A 16,906-nucleotide genomic window follows, 5' to 3' on the forward strand; every position below is an offset into this window, starting at 1 on the left:
GAGGAAACCGGCTGAAAACCTGCAGATCAGGTAACAACAGCAGGGGACAGCAATCTCTGTCTCTACACCCTCTGGGGCTGGCATCTAGGTTGCATTGACCAAAGGAGGCCATCGAACTCAGGAGCTAGGGGCCCCTGCTAACAAACATGTGAGCAAAGCTAGTTCACTGGGGTTTCCAAGAACGAGCAAGATAGGTTATGAGGAGTGGTCTCTCCCCGTCCCCCTCCCCCTCCCCTTCTCCCTTCCTCTCCTTTTCTTCCCTCTCTGTTTTTTGTTTGTTTTGTTTTTGTTTTTGTTTGAGACAGGGTTTCTCTCTCTTATGTAGCCCTCCCTGGCTGTCCTGAAACTTGCTCTGTAGACCAGGCTGGCCCTCGAAAGTGGAGATCCCCCTGCTTCTGCGTCCAGCAGTGTTGGGATTAAAGGCATGCACGGCCACCACACCCAACAAAGTCTTCTCATTCTATTTCTCTTTATACAGAGGTTTTAGATGGTAACGAATCTGTGGCTGACTGGTCTTTTTAAGCGTGGTCTTTTCTCTCTTGGTGGAAATATGACAAGGTATATAGTGATAGTGGCAGGAGAGCTGGTCAGAGCCAGCAGAAATGATTGGCTTAGAGCAGGGCTGGGGTCCAGTATGGGACCCCCCCCATGGGTTGAACCTGAAGACACTCTGTAGAAACTTGGGTGCGTAGCCAAGTCCCGTAGATGTTCTAAGGAGAACGCTCTTCTCCCTGAGGTCTCTGCCCCCATTTCCCCAGTCAGAGCTTCTGTCTTCTGTGAGAGACAGGCTGAAGGTTTTCTCTCTGTGTTTAGCTTCTGTCGTGAGAAATTAAGGCATTTTGTGTCATTTTTTCACCTTCAGAACTAAAGAATTGTCTTATCCTTGGACATAACAGAGAAGGCAGAAAGACCAGAGACACTTAGAGGTCTGGAGAAAGTGGGAGAGGGAGACGCATAGACAGAGTCCCCCTGGCAAAAGGGACCCAGGATGCTGAAGGTGAGGCTCAAGGTCACCAGGCATAATGGAGCTTTGTGGCTGAGTCTAGGGACCTCCCTAAGAGGACCTGTAAGTTCAGTTACACTCCCTAGCTCTTGCCTCCAAGACGAGCAGATGTGCGGCAAGCCAGGTGAGGTTACAACTGCAGCTGAACCCAGACAGACACTAGACTCTGCTGGTCTCTCAGGGAGCTGCTCACCCACCTGCCTGAGGAAGGGAAGTGAAATCTCACCTCCTCCACCACAGACCAGGAGTCCACAGACTAGAAAACTTCTCAGTGTGACTGCCACTCGCTCAGCAAGGGTCTGGGTGGCCCCTGCAGTCTGGTCTTCCCAGAACACCACACACCAAGCACCTGCCTTTCAGAGGACGCTTCAGGGAACTCTCTGGAAGGGGAGAGAGTCCAATGAAGCTGCCGTGTTTATCTATGAGAGTGGGACATGACCAGGAAGAAAACTGTAGTGGGGTGAGAGAGAGACAATGAGCCCCTGAATTCCCGAATTAACATTTAGACCTCTGAAGAGTCCCTTGGGACTGCCGCCAACACTAAATTTACCATTTATATTTCTACCGTCCAGAAATTGGGGTACTTTCTATTGCAGTGGTTCTCAACCTTCCTAATGCTTCGATCCTTTAGTACAGTTCCTCATGTTGTGGTGACCCCCCCAAAGGTAAAATTATTTTCACTGCTACTTCCTAACTATGATCTTGCTACTTTTAAAAAACCATAATGCAAATAGCTGTGCTTTCCTGTGGCTGTAGGCAACCCTTGTGAGAGGGTCAGTTAACCCCACAAAGGGCGCACAACCCACAAGTTGAGAACCACTGCCCTGTTAAGTAGAAAGGTCACTGGGAGCCCCTGTGAACAGACAGCAGCAATTGTGATAAATTCTCTTGCTGCTTTCAAATAAGACCAAGTTCTCAGCTCCGCGGTAGTTCTCCCTTAATGAAGGTCATGTTATCTATTCTTTCAGGATCCCAAGTATTTATACAGTGTATTCATATTCAAATGCTCTCTCAACATTTTCCCTTTCCCTACAGCGAAGGCTAGTCTCAAACTAGTCCTGCTTCAGCCTCTGGCCTTACACTCTGGGACTGCCACACCCAGCTGCTGAGGACACTCGTTCACATTTTTCTGTCTCCATTTGCCCACCTGAGTTCCCAGCTCCTGCCACAGAACCCTGTCTTCCATCTGTCTGTCTGCTGCCGTCTTCCCTGACAATCACCTTTCTTCTGCTTGAACCTCCCCAGTATTAATCTCAGTCCCCAGGACCTGTCTAACTGGCTAGATAAAAGTCTCTCCTTTTACAAAGTGGAAGGACACCAGGCTCTCTCTTCAGCTCAGTGTCCCCCCACCCACCCCCCCGTTTCTGATGAGGCTCCTGATTCAGCCATTTAAGGAACCTGTTTCTTGGAGAAGCCAGATCCTTCCTCTCCCTGGGAGCTTAGATGCACAGCTGCCGTTGGAAAGCCTACACCCGCTCTCCATGATGCACTGAGATGTTTGGGTTTTGTGAACATCTCTCATGGAGGCACAGAGCTCCAAACTTGTCCTCAGATGAAGCAATTATGGGACAAGAGTGTCCCACCCACTGCCTGTCCTGGGCTGCCCAGTTTTGGTTTTTATTGACAGTTTTAGGTGGGGCAGGGGCAGGTACCTCTATGACACCAAGCTGGCCTTGAAAGCTCAGAGATCTACCTGCCCCTACCCCTTCCTCTGCTTCCCAAAGGTCATCTAACTCAGGAGCTAGGGGCTAGTATTGGGATTGACTGTGTGACCCATCACACCTGACTCAAACCACCCAGTTTAAAAGGAAGCTTCCAGACCCCTTCCCTGAGTAGTCTGAGCTCAGTCTTGCCTGAGTCTCCGTCTCACTTACTGCGGACACACTTTCTGACTGATTCTTTTGCTTGTCTCAGTTTCCTCGCACCCAACCTTTCAGCCATTAGGTCTCAGGACTTCTCAGCAGCATCTTTTATTAGTGGTGTTATCAGATTTAGCAAATACAAAACACCCAGTTGCATTTGAATTCTAGATGTAAAAGAGCTCAATTTGTAAAATTTGGGACATAGATATAGTAACATTTATTTATAATCTATCAGAAACTGCTCAAATTCATAATCCACCAGATGCCTTGTGTTTGATCTGGCATTCATTCACTCATCCATTCATCGATTCACTTGTATCTGGTGTGCACCCGCAAACTGTCAGGCAAAGCTCCGCTTAGAAAGCTCTACTCTTCGTATCTGTATCAGTTACCCTTGTTGCCATGACAATATACTTGACAGAAGCAGCATACAGAAGGGAGTTTATCTGGACTCACACTTAGGGAAGGCTAAGCATCGAGAGGGGCTGTGGCTGTGGTGGCAGGAGCTTCCAGTGGCTGATCACACTGGGGCTCCTGTTGGAAAGCAGAGAGAGATGAATACCAGGCTAACTCACTCTCTTCCCTTTCCTAGTCCCTGGGATGCTGTCACCCACATTCAGGACAGGTGTCCCTTCCTCGGTTAAAGCCCTCACAGACCTGCCCAGATGCCTGTCTCCTAGGTGGTTCTAAATCCAGTCAGGTGACAATGAAGATTAGCTATCATATCTTTACGCTGTGTAAACTCTTATTTGCATACACAGCAAATACTTTTAGAGGTACAAGTCAGAGCCAGGTAAAGCACGTGTCATATGCAGACCTCCCTGACTGTCTCAGAGTGTCTGCCTCTTACAAGGAGAGTGGGTTTGAACTCAGATCTAAAGCAAGCGCTTGTTGCATGGGAGGAATGTGTTTATGTGTCTTCTATTCTGTAATACTCTCCTTGACCTCCGCATGTGTTTGTATGTGCACATGATCGCCATCTGTTAAGAAAAATGGCCATCGCCTCATTATTTCTTTCTGAGACCAAGTCTTACGATGTAGCAGTGCTTAGCCTCAAACTTGCAATTCTCCTGCCTCAGCCTCCTGAGTAGGGAGAATCACAGACTCATCTGCATCGGGGTTAGCCACACCCTGAGTTTAGGTCACCGCATCTTCATGATCATTAGGTCATTCCTCTGCATCCTATACTCTGTAAAATGGTGTTAGATCTAGAGGCTTGGATCAGATTAAAATCTAGGAAAACTTTTTTTTCCTCATGTGTATGTGTGTGAGCGTATAAGTTTATATGCACTGCATATAAACAGGAGCCCATAGGGTATGGTAGAGAGCATTAGATCCTCTGTAACCAGCAGTACAGATGGTTGAGAGCCACCATGTGGAACCCAGATCCTCTGCAAGTGCGATAAGTTCTTTAAATAGATCTACAGATCTGATTTTTTAAATCACATCATAGGTTTTCGTCATTTTAGTCACAGCAAATGGCACAGAATGCTCATCCCAGCTTTAGAGATAGGCATTGCATACAGGAGCTATTGATATATTCAGGTTTTAAGTCATACTCTGGGGGTGAGTTTGGGGTATACATACCACTGCATCAGAATTGGGGGAGGCAGAGAACAACTTTGGGGAGTTCCCTCCTTCCACCTTGTTTTGAGGCAGGATCTCTCTTATTGTTCTGCCAGGCCACTTGACCCATGAGTCATTGCACTGGCTTGTTTTATGTCAACTTGACACCAGCTACAGTCATCAGAGAGGAAGGAGTCTCAATTGAGAAAATGCCTCCATAAGCCTGGGCTGTAGGCAAGCCCGTAGGGCATTTTTAAATTAGTAATTAATAGGGGAGGGCCCAATCCATTGTGAGTGGTGCCATCCTGGACTGGCAGTCCTGGGTTCTGTAAGAAAGCAAGCTGAGCAAGCCATGAGGAGCAAGCCAGTACCTACCCGTGGCCTCTGCATTAGCTTCTGCCTCCAGGTTCCTGGCCTGCTTGAGTTCCTGTCCTGACTTATTTTGATGATCGTCTTTCAGTGATCCTCTGATTTCCACCTTGTATCCTGTCACAGCCTACATATGTACGCCAAGCCTGGCTTCTCTGAGGACTCTAGGGATCCAACTCACGATATTAAGCTTGTAATGTAGTGCACAATTTTTCAACTGAGCCATCTAGGCAGGCCCTAAGATGTCCATTCTTCTTTTTTTTTTTTTAAGATTTATTCATTTACTTTATGTATATGAGTACACTGTCGCTGTCTTCAGACACACACTAGAAGAGGGAATCAGATCACATCAGAGATGGCCGTGAGCCACCGTGTGGTTGCTGGGAATAGAACTCAAGACCTCTGGAAGAGCAGTCAGTGCTCTTAACTACTGAGGCATCTCTCCAGCCCCAAGCTGTCCATTCTTAGGAGATCATTTGGCTACTGGGGGCGGAACCTGGGTTGGAGAGAGGAGAATATCTCAGTATAGTCCAAGTGTGACATGATGGTGCTCTGAAGAGAACAGAGGAGCTGAAGCAGCAGGGAACATTGTGAAGGGATGGGGAATAGAGGTGAGGGACAGGCTGGGTGAGTGGGAGGAGCTAGTGACTTGTGGGAAGGGCTGTATAGGAAACACTGGGCAGATGGGCTTGATAAGCAAAGGAAGAACATCAATAAGAAAGCCAGAAGAAGTGTGTCCTGCAGTCAGCTTAGTGGCTCCCAGTAGAACCCTAGACTTCAGGCATAGTGAGTGTGCAGTTGGAGCAGTTTAGGAGAAACAGAATGTCAAAGCATAGGAATTGGCCCGGAATATGAAGAAACAGAAAGGAAGGGAAGAGGCTGGCCATGGTGCCCCTTCACGCTGCGCTCCCAGACTGCTTGTTCACACCCACTCATCCTTGTATAAATACGACTGTGTGTGTAGCAGGTGCTGGGTTTTACAAGACTGCCCGTCACTGCCCTGGGGGAAACCCCTTCTCCCCTTTCTTCACTTCACTTTTGGCCTAACCACCCTGTAGCTCCCAGATACAAATTCCACTAGAATTTGCCTAGCTTAGCCCTGAGCCTGGCCATGAAGCTGTTCCTCAGAGGCTCAAGCCTCTTCTAAATAAAGCCACATAGGAAGCACTCACCCTGCGAAGATGCTGGAGTCCTATGCTTTCTTCGAACATCAAAGCCAAGGTAGGGGAGTTAGAGAACATTCTCGGTCTAGACAAGAGGAGGTTTGTTTGTTTATTTTCTTATGGTGCTGGGAACCCAGGTCCTTATATCTGTTAGGTAAGTGTATTGTCACTGAGCTAGATCCTTGACATGTGAATCTCAGTTTATGTGGAAAACAAGGACCAAAGAGATTGAATCGCCCAATGGTAATGCGAGTTTGGAGCTGTCAGACCATGATCACAAGTCCCACACTCGAGTCCAGTCTGCCTGTCTGAACCATGTCCTACTGCTTAAATCCCTGTCTGATGCTATCCTGTCCTTTTATAGGTTGGCCCTGGTATGGGAGGGCACAGTGGAAGGGAAAAGAGGGATGTGCCAGTGGATTCCACTAAGAGCACGTTAGCTCGATCATGATTACAGTATCTTCAGCTCTCAGGCCAAAACCAAAACAGAACCAGCAAGAGAAGGAAGCATAGCTAAGACCCCTACCAAGGACAGAGGCAGGGAAAGTTACACAGTCCCACACTACACAGTAATGTTCTGGCCAACCACGGTCAAATACAAAGTATAAGGATTGCCCCTTAAGATCATATCAGCAACTGGTCTGATAACCCTCTTAGCATGCATCAGTATACAGTTTGCAGTATGTCATCTGATGACCTGTTTCCAAGACATGTTCTTATCAGCAATTGATGTGCACATGACAAAAGAAGAATAAGATAGTCGCTGACTTGAACTTGCAATCTTTCTGCCTAGTGTTGATCATAAGCTATCGTGCCTGGTATAACTTTCATTTTATATACATGCATATACACATACATATATTTATATATTCACATATATCATTATTGTATAGTGTGTATGTGCACATACATGCCACCTGTGCATTATCTTCTACACTCACAGTCTGTGACATGTCTTTAGACCAGTCTGAGGGGTCTCTGCTCCCTCTGCAGAGGCTGTAGTGCACTTAGCCTCTCCCTCTCTGCCTTCTGAGGTACCTTCTGCCTCAGCTTGCATGGCTTGTTTCCTGTAATTGGCTCTCGGAGTAAGCTGTCACTGAGTGAGAGGTCCCGTTATTTATTTACGTTATGAAATTGAAAGGCAGTAATGGGTGTTGTAGGGAGCTCTTCCATGTTCCTATGGGAGAAGCATGATCACATAGTTCCTTTAGAAATAACACCCCAAGCCTGGAAATGGGCGGAAGTGGTTCAATCATCTTCATTTCCTCCAAATAACCATATGGACAGAAGGAGTAGACGCTGCACCATTTACTTTGTTGAAGTTATCATAGAATTACCCCTTTTTTGGTTCCCTGCCAGAGAATCTCCGCCTTGGCAGAGAGTTTGCTTTGCTGAGCACCAAGGCCTTCTCTCCCTTTTCATCTCAGATGCAAGAAAGCCTGACCTTCTATTTATCCTTCCATTCAAAATTCAGCTGAGGCTGTATTGTCAAACAGCTTGTGCTTCAGGTCTAAGGGTCTTCGAATCTGAATTCGAATCCGAAGCCTACCTACACCAGTAACTAGTTTTGTGCCCTATGGAAAACAGCATTCCATCTCTGACCCTGAGATTTCTGTGGACTGACTAGGAATTACAACACCCACAGGGTATGGAGTATTGTGAATGTAGAAGGTCTTGGCTCAATACCTTACTCGAAGGTGGTAGCTATGAGGCTGGTAAGGCAGCTCAGCAAGTGCTTGATGCACAAACCTCCCAACCTGAGAGTCATCCCCAGAACCCACATGGTAGAAAGAGAACTGAACCATAGACCTCCATATGTGGCATGTGTAGGCACATACACATTAAATAATTAATAGTAATAATAATAATAAAATGTATGTAAACGTGTGTATGTATGTATGTATATGTGTCTGTGTCTACACCTGCCTTTTCGCTTATTTTCTCTGAATGATTCCAAATTATTGAGTTTGGGGCCAGCCTGGGCTACATGACACAAGCCCTGGCCGTCAGCTACCTGTGTTGTACCATTATCAGCAAACTTCAAGCATGTCTTTATAAGTTCTCTGCCCATGCAGTTTTTTGGTTTGTTTGGTTCATTGGTTTGCTTTGCTTTGGTTTTTGAATGTTTGTTTGTTTGTTTGTTTGTTTGTTTGTTTGTTTGTTGAGACAGGGTTTCTCTGTGTAGCCCTGACTGTCCTGGAACTCACTCTGTAGACCAGGGTGGCCTTGAACTCAGAAATCCACCTGCCTCTGCCTCCCAAATGGTGAGATTAAAGGCGTGCGCCACCACTGCCCCGGCTTGGTTCTTGGTTTTTATTTGCTTGATTGATTGAGTTTTGTTTTCCCAAGACAAAGTTTCTCTATGTAGCCTTGGCTGCCCTAGAACTAGCTTTGTAGACCAGACCGTCCTCGAACTCACAGAGACTTGCCTGCCTCTGCCTCTCAAGTGATGGGATTAAAGGTGTGTGCCACCACCTCCAGGCAACCCGGCCATGAAGTTTTAAAGATAAAGCGCATCCCCTGTCTTTCTGTTGCCTTCACCTGCTCCTCCATATGGAGCAGTCTTTCCCCTGCCTCCCCACACCCAGCCATCTTCCCCTCCATTAGAGCCCGTAGTCTGCTTGTGTATGCTTCTGTCTCCCCCTGTCCCAGTAACACAGTGGCTTTTCTGGCACGGGTTACTCCTGCCTATCCTAGCAATGTAAGCTCAGAACCAAAAGATGCTCTCCCAGCTCTCCCCTATGCTTTCTCTTAACCTGCAAAGCGAATGCTCCCCTCCCCCACGCTGAGCACCTCTGCCCTCTGTCGTTCCAGACCCAGCATGTGCAGCACCAGTGTGTATGACCTGGAAGACATTCCCCTGGAGGATGATGATCCAAACAGCATAGAGTTCAAAATCCTGGCCTTCTACGCCAGACACCATGTCTTCAAGAACACCCCAGCTGTCTTCTCGCCCAAGCTCTCCAGAACAAGGAGTCTGTCCCAGAAAGCCCTGGGGACTTGGTCAACTGATTCCTGGACACAGGTATCATTGCCTTGCAGAGGTTCCCCCTCCAGCGAAAAGAACATCAGCTTGGGCAAGAAGAAGTCTTCTTGGAGAACACTCTTCAGGGTGACCGAAAAGGAGGAAGGCCCGCCGAGCTCCCCAAAGGAGATCCGAGCTCAGGGCCCCATCCCGGTAGAGCGGCAGAGTGGCTTCCACAACCAGCACTGGGCAAGGTCCCTGAGCAGTGTGGAGCAGCGCCTGGAGAGTGAAGGTAGGCTTGTGAACAGCTCTGCCTAGCACCGCTCTCCTTCCTTGTGTGTGCCAAGAGGCTGGCCTCCTCTTGCTGAAGATAGAGGCCTTTCCACTTCTTTAATTTTCCACCGCCCACTTTCCCCAAGGACGGAAGGGTGGGAGGGGATGGTGGCAGCAGAGGTTTTCTGGCTCTGTGATGGTAAAGAAGTTTGCTTTGAGAGAGAAGGCACCTTAGCCAGGGCAGAGGCTTTGCCTCTTCCTGAGCCAGTTCATCTCTGGGGAGCCTGGGTACTGTGTTTACACCCATATACTGGGGAGTCACACCCTCTCCTACTTCTTCCGGTTGATGGAAAGACCAAGGAAAAGAGCCAGATGATGGAGGCAGGACTTTCAAGGGTTCATGGCCAGCCTTGGCTATATAGTGAGATGAATGCCAACCTGAGCTACATGAGACCCTGTCTTAAACAACAAATAAACAAACAATGTAAAGAGGGAGAAAGAGAAAGGGAAGGAAGGAGAAGGGAGAGAGGAGAAAAGAGAGGGGGAAGTGGGAAGGGGCACGAGAGGAGTAACAGGGATGAAGAGGGAAGGAAGAAGGGAGAGAGGGAGGGAGGGAGGGAGGGAGGGAGGGAGGAAAGAAGGAAAGAAGGAAAGAAGGAAAGAAGGAAAGAAGGAAAGAAGGAAAGAAGGAAAGAAGGAAAGAAAGAAAGACATTCCGGCAAAGAGATAGTAGCAGATAGGTTTTCAGTTGAACGCACTGGCTCACACCTGCCGTCCTCAGCATTCAGAAAGAAAAGCATGGCCAGTTCTAGGCTAGCCTGGGGTACTTAACAACTTGGAGGCCAGCTTAGGGTTATACTGTAAGACTGTCTTGGAAAACTGAAAAGAAACAAAATACTTTTCAGAACGTAAGCCACCGGGCTGGAGAGATGGCTCAGAAGTTAAGAGCACTGCTGCTCTTCCAGAGGTCCTGAGTTCAAATCCCAGCACCCGTGTGCTAGTTCACAAAGTGTGTAACTATAGTCCCATGGGATCCGATGCCATCTTCTGGTATGCATGCAGACAATCTTTTAAAAAGGGAAGTTTTTCAAAAAATGTAAACTATTCTTTAAAAAAAAACTGGTAAAGTCTTCCCTTGTTAGGAAAAAAAAATTGTACTATCACTGAGGGCTTTACCTCCACCCACTTTACCACCACTGAAGTACCCTTTACCTCAGCAGACGCTTCTCCCGCCATCCCACCCACTCCCACCTCAGCAGAGCCCCTTCCTGCCAGGTTTGTTGGGCCTAGGAAACTTGTCCATAGTTAGTCAACAGATGGCAGTAACGGCTCAGTTTTAAAGGGTTGCGATCATTCTAAGTTGGAATCAGCCCTGCATGGACATGGATGGCTCCAAACCAGCCTGTGACCAAGGGGACTTCTTCAGTTAGACCGTGAGGATGCAGGCTCCTGAGAATACGCAGAACCCACCACTCAAGAGGCAGTGAGACTTTGTGGCAGACACACAGCCTGGACCACACGAAGCCATCTTCTCAGATTTGTTCATCTGCTTCTAAATGCACTGGTGGCTGAGGTCACAGCAAGAGGAGTTCTGCCCTCCTCTCCTGCCCTGTCTTCCCACGCATGCGGCAGCAACTGTGGATCAGAGTTGGAGGCCCCAATGACCTGGCTTTAGGGGTCACTGTGGCCTGCACAGAGACAGGAAGTTTCCACAGCTTTCCTTCCGCATTTCCTAGAGGAAATGACAAAAGTATTGCTTGACTTTCCCTCCTAACTTTTCAAAAGAAATCACTCACATCATCTCCTCCCCTTTTAGAATGAAGAAAAATAAATTTCAGATGAGATTAAGAATAAAAACTAAATTCAGCTAAAACACTGAGAGAGTGGGTTTATTGGCCAAATTGTATCTTAGGCTGAATAACCATATATTACAATGTATATAACCATAATACAGAGAGGTTTCTGTTTTAAGATTTATTTATTTTATGCATGAGTACACTGTCACTGTCTGCAGACACCAGAAGAGGGCATTGGATCCCATTACAGATGGTTGTGAGCCATTATGTGGTTGCTGGGAATTGAACTCAGGACTTCTGGAAGAGCAGCCAGTGCTCTTAACCGCTGAGCCATCTCTCCAGCTCCCATAATACATAGTTTTATGCATATCTAATTATATGTCGGATGTTCTGAAGAACATATTCTACAGGGCTGTGGAGATTCTAGATGTCATATCTCCATTCAAGCAGAAAGAAAAGAGAAAGGCAGAGATGGCTTTCTTTCTAGATTATTCTAGATTATTTGGATATGTGTGTGTGTGTGTATATATATATATATATATATATATATATATATATATACATACATATATACACATATATATATACACACATACATATATATACACACACATATATGTATATATGTATGTATGGGTTTATTTACTACTTATTTGAGATAGGACCTCGCTATGTAGCCAAGACTAACCCCTACCTCTTGACCCACCTCCTTCATTAGTTACCGTGAATGAATGCTCTTCTCCAAATACAGTCTGATTACACTCAGCTACTCCACTTGGGACCAAACACAGAACCACTTCAAGTTCCTACAGTGAGCTGATTGGTGGAGCACCAATGACTACCCAACAAGTCAGCCAAGTACCTGCCTGCTCTACCCCGCTTTCCCCAAGCAGATACAAAGCTGCATTGTTTCTGGGTGGCTATAACTTGAGTCCTCGCCATGTAAATCTTCCTTCCTTGAGTGGAAACACACAGCACATCCCTTCCTGGCTCACAAATCCAGGAATGATGAATTGTATGTTACACACTTCCTCTTCTGAGATATCTGTAGTCTGTGCTGGCCTGACACTCACGACCTTGCAGCCCTGGACTCCTGAGTGCTGAGGTGACAGATGTGGCCGTGTGTACGAAGCCTTGTTTACCTATAAGCATTACTTGAATGTTTTCTATTAAACTTAAGGGGAAATTGACTATAAAAGCAAGGCGTATCAGACTATTGAACACTTTCCTGGGAACCTCTCCCTCTCCAATGTATAAAGGTTACCCTTAAATGTAATTAAACTTAATAAAAATAAAAGCACCACGAACATTCTTTCAAGCAATGCTAGCACCCCACGCCACGTTGGGTGCATTCCTTTGCAAGGGAGAAAAGATGAAGGTGCGGAAGGGCCGCTGTATACTGCCCCCTTATCCCAGCGTATGGGGAATTGCTAGTCTCTTCTGAAGACTGTCCCGCTTCAAACACAAACTCCTGGGCATAGTCCTTTTATCCGAAGCTGGCCTCTTCATCCTAAACAACCGGAAGTCCACACTGCATCCCCAGTTCTGGGGATGGCCTCTGAGCTGTGCTTTCTTGTTTCAGTTGTGGATTCCAAAGTGGCTTGTATTGCTAACAGAGTGGCTGAAATCGTTTACTCCTGGCCACCACCAGATGTCATCCACAGCCAGGGAGGAAGCAAGCTCAAAGAGAGGGTCCCAGAGATTCTGTACTTCAGGCTTGAAGGACTTTGTGACTCTAAGAAAGGTAAGCCTTCCTTGCTGAGTTGAGCGTGTTGGGTTGAGCATGTGCCAGACAGAAGTGTCTGGGTGTGTTTGTGTGGACACAGCTCGGGGCTCTGCGGATTGGGAATCTCAGCCCACTTGAAGGTAACACGATGGAGACCTTGAGACATCACCCAAGACACAGGGATGCCATTAGCTTGTTGGCCAACATGTCAGCCCACTGCTAAGTCAGAAGAAAAGTCTCCCATGGAGGGAGAGGAGGACTAGCTCTAATCATGCTAGTACATAGAGTTAGAGCATCAGCCAACCCAGGACCCCTGTGAAACACCCAGTACGGTCAGACACATTTATTTTTCTTGCCATTGTGAGAAAAATGCCTACCAGCAGCAATGTAAGGGAGAAAAAATTTATTTTGTCTTAGGATTTCAGAGAGTTGCATTCAATGGTTGTTGGCCACATACATTTAGGCAGAAGAACATGGCTGCAGAGTACAGCAGATGGCGGATGTTCATTCTGTAGTCAATCAGGAAGCAAAGAAAGCAGGAAGTGGCCAGTCATAATATACCCCCACAGGCCCGCCCTCAGTTTTCCACTTCCTCCAGGCAGGCCCCACCCCCTAAACCTCCACAACCTTCCCAAACAGTGCCAACCGTTGAGGACAGGCATTCAAGGCGTGAACCTGTGGGAAACAGTTCATTTTTGATTCAGCATCCCCAGGTCTGATTCAGAAGGTGCTGAAAAAGGGGAGAATTGGGGACCAAATTAGACCAGTCACTGGGTACACTGTAGCAATGGCTGGGACTACTACAGACTCTAGAAGCCTTAAGGAAACCCTGGGATCAGAGGGAGGCACTGAAGGGAGCCGGGTTTGCCTTCCTTCATTGCTGACCTTCCTCTCAGCTCTCTCTCCTCAGCCCCTAGAAGGGGGTGTGACTATGGTGACAAAGTGCCTCCGGGGTCTGTAGCACGGTGAAGGATAAAGCAGAGTTCTCTCCACGAAGGCATCGTTTATCTCAGACCTTGAGACAGGGTGTGGATTTTTTTCCACTGTCTGCTGTCTATCCGAAACCAAAAAAAAAAAAAAATGCCAAAGAGGCTTTGAGTGGGGAGCCCTCCAAGCACGCTAACAAGAAAGAGCTGAGGCTTTATTGCCGTCCCAAGTGTGCCTGGGAGGTAGAAACTGATCCTGTCAGGCAAGCTAAAGCCAAGGCACTGCTCCCTGCCTACAGGAGGAACCCAAGACTCCAGTACTCTGTCTTTCCCACAGAGACAGAAGCAGACAGGGCTATGGAAATTTACAGGCCTGTTTTCTCTCAGGGTTGTGAGTCCAGGTTATCACTCTCCTCTCCTCTGCCTGGCTACATTAATTCCCTGGTCTACCTTGCCTCTAGCCAAGACCTTCTTGGGCCTGGCTACATTAATTCCCTGGTCTCCCTTGCCTCTAGCCAAGACAAACTTGTGGATCCTGTAGCTTCAAGAGACGGGGCCGTAAGTCAGAAACTCGATTCTCTCAGTTTCTGGCTGTTCCGTTTGGATTCTGTACTGTAGTGACGATCATTTTCACCGTTATGTTTACAAAGTAGCAAGCTGTGGAAGGAGAACCCTCATAGGCCATGTCAGGGGCAGTTACGTTTTAATCCAACTGCCATTCCAGCCTGGGGACCTCAGGAATTTGTTCTTTTCATTCCCACGTGTCCCACCTTGTAGAGACATGGAGTGAGAGAGTATAAATTGTAGTCACATAAAAACCAACCAAGCTTAAAAGTAACATTAAAAAGAAAAAGAAAAGAAAAAAGAAAAGGAAAGGAAAGGAAAGGAAAGGAAAGGAAAGGAAAGGAAAGGAAAGGAAAGGAAAGGAAAGGAAAGGAAAGGAAAGGAAAGGAAAAAGGAAAGGAAAGAAAAGAAACCACGTAAGGGAATAAAATGGGTTTAAGAAGGAGAGTAGTCCCCAAGAAAATGTCACTTTGCATTTGGGCTTAAATTTGGCTCCACGCATTCTGACAATGGTAGGATTATAATCAGATGTGGCACATATGGGCCTGGGAAGTTGGTTCAGCTGGTAAGGTATTCTCTATGCCCAGAGCCTGAGTTCAGAACTCCAGATCCTATACGAATCTATGCATAGGGGCATGTGTTTGTGTGTGTGGCACAAGGACCATCTAGCCAGTCAGTCCAGCTCAGCTCAGCACCAGTTCAATAAGAGCTCCGGTCTCAAAAACTAAGGTAGAAAAAAAACAGAGGAAGACTGCCAATGTTTCTACATGCACGTGGGCACGGACACACACACAATGGCTGTATACTTCACATAAGTACCATCTGCTGAGGAGGTAGGAGGAAAAGAGGAAGGGGGGTTGGGGTTGGGGCTCAGTGGTGGAGCTTTGGCCTAGAAAGCAGGAGGCCCTGGTTTTGACCCCCACCATGTGGGGTGGAAATGGGCTGTAACTATAACCTAGTGGAAAAATAAAAATTAAATACAAATAAGAGGGAAATGTCTCCTAAGAATCTTCATGGACGTGATTATGTGTCGTGGAACTCATGTTCAGGATTCATACAGTGGTAAGTTTCTCAGGGAAGGATAGGAAGGACCCCGATGAAGAAAACAAGGGATGGGACTGCAGAAGTCATGAATGGTGAGATTTATCAACTAAGGACGTGAATGCTTGCTTCTCTCTTCATCCCTAACCAAGACACATACCTTGCCACTAGAAAGAAACATTTATAGAGAAAAATAACTGGAATTTTTATCGTCCCCAACAGATGGAGAAGACCAAATAATAAGCAAGATTGTTGAGCTGCTGAAATTCTCGGGGGATCAGTTGGGAAGAGAGGTACGGAGCTCCATGAGCTGATCCAATTCCTGTCTGCGCCTACGCACTAGGGCAGGACAAGGAATTGTGAGCCAGGCTCTAACCCCCATCCTCTGCAGAGTCCTGGCTTCTACTTACTTGGTCCTAAATTGTATTTCCCTTGGAGTCCACATCTTCATGCTGGCAGCATCTCAAAAATGAATCACTTTGGGAAGCATAAGGAAATCTTCTGGAGCCTCTTTGGAATTTCTGGAAACAAGAAATGCAACTGTGTTCTTGTAAGAGGAGACGTTGGAAAATGAAAATTTGCTGCATGAGTTTTATCACCCTCTTTCCCTGTGTAACTGAGTCTCAGGGGATTCTGGATGTTTGCAATTGCCCAGCAGCCTGGATGTGTGTCTCATGGCTATTCAAAGGCTGGGATCCTCTCGGAAATCCTCCCATACAGTTGTTGGACTGTGCCCGCCTAAAGTCTCTCTTAGCAGTTCACCTAGGAGGGGCAGTCTAGTGCAACTTAGGGAACCCATTGAAGTGGAGAAGTGGAGAACCCACCCTTTTCATCAGTGAGACAGCTGTCCTCAGGTGACACTGAAGAACAAACTCATAGTGTGGTCAGAAGACATCTGTGTCTTGTGCCCACAGATAATTAGCCATTTCTCTGTCAATCAGGATCTAGCTTATAGATTTTTCTTTTATGGTCAAGGCCTGTTAGGAGGAAGTTGGGTCCAGAGACAATGTGTGTGGGCTTCTGCAGAAGGGGAAAGCAGAATTAACTGGCAGCAGTCTCGGCACCATCACAGCTCTTCTCCCAACAGTCTTGGCAGACATGTGCCCGGGTCATGGAAAAAAAAAGGGGGGGGGGGACAGAGGGCCTAGGGAAGGTGTGGAGTGAAAACTGAGGGTACTGGGCTAATGAGAAGAGAGCAGAGAGTATGAGCTTTGGCATCACTGGCAGGGCTAGGGTGAGCCTCAGAGGAAACAGGAATCTGATAGTGTCATAGATACGGAACTCAAGCTGCCGTTCCAGCAGTTCACAGCCCCTCAGCATGAGACTCAACTCTCTGGTACTCATGGCCACCCGTCCAGCCAAGGATTACCTTGTGAAGGAATGGCTTCATCTGTAGAATTGCCATTAAACATCAACCACCAGTGGAAAACGATTAATGTGGTACTAGGCATGGTAGCACACATCTATAATCCCACACTTGGGGCTTCAAGCTAGCCTGAGCTCCAGAGTAAGAGCCTGTCTCAACAAACCAACAACAAAACAAGGGAAACATAGCAATCCAAAGGAAACAAGAACAGAGGGGAGGATGCTGGAGGTGAAATCGACTGGGTTGAATAATGGGAAAGGAATCTGGAATTTTTTTCTGTACATTT

General features: G+C 47.0%; 1 protein-coding gene across 2 annotated transcripts in view; it reads left to right on the forward strand.

Moving 5' to 3' along the window:
• Nucleotides 1-16,906, forward strand: part of Bcl2l14 (BCL2 like 14) — a 42,434-nt gene that overhangs the window by 18,843 nt on the left and 6,685 nt on the right. For both annotated transcript variants that reach the window (XM_021165041.1, XM_021165040.1), the window contains exons 3-5: nt 8,778-9,220; nt 12,580-12,741; nt 15,477-15,547. In XM_021165041.1, the coding sequence (XP_021020700.1) occupies nt 8,785-9,220; nt 12,580-12,741; nt 15,477-15,547 (669 nt within the window). In that variant the 5' untranslated portion in view covers nt 8,778-8,784. The remainder of the gene's footprint in view (nt 1-8,777; nt 9,221-12,579; nt 12,742-15,476; nt 15,548-16,906) is intronic.

The sequence above is a fragment of the Mus caroli genome, chromosome 6, assembly GCF_900094665.2.
Source record: "Mus caroli chromosome 6, CAROLI_EIJ_v1.1, whole genome shotgun sequence".
NCBI lineage: Eukaryota > Metazoa > Chordata > Mammalia > Rodentia > Muridae > Mus > Mus caroli.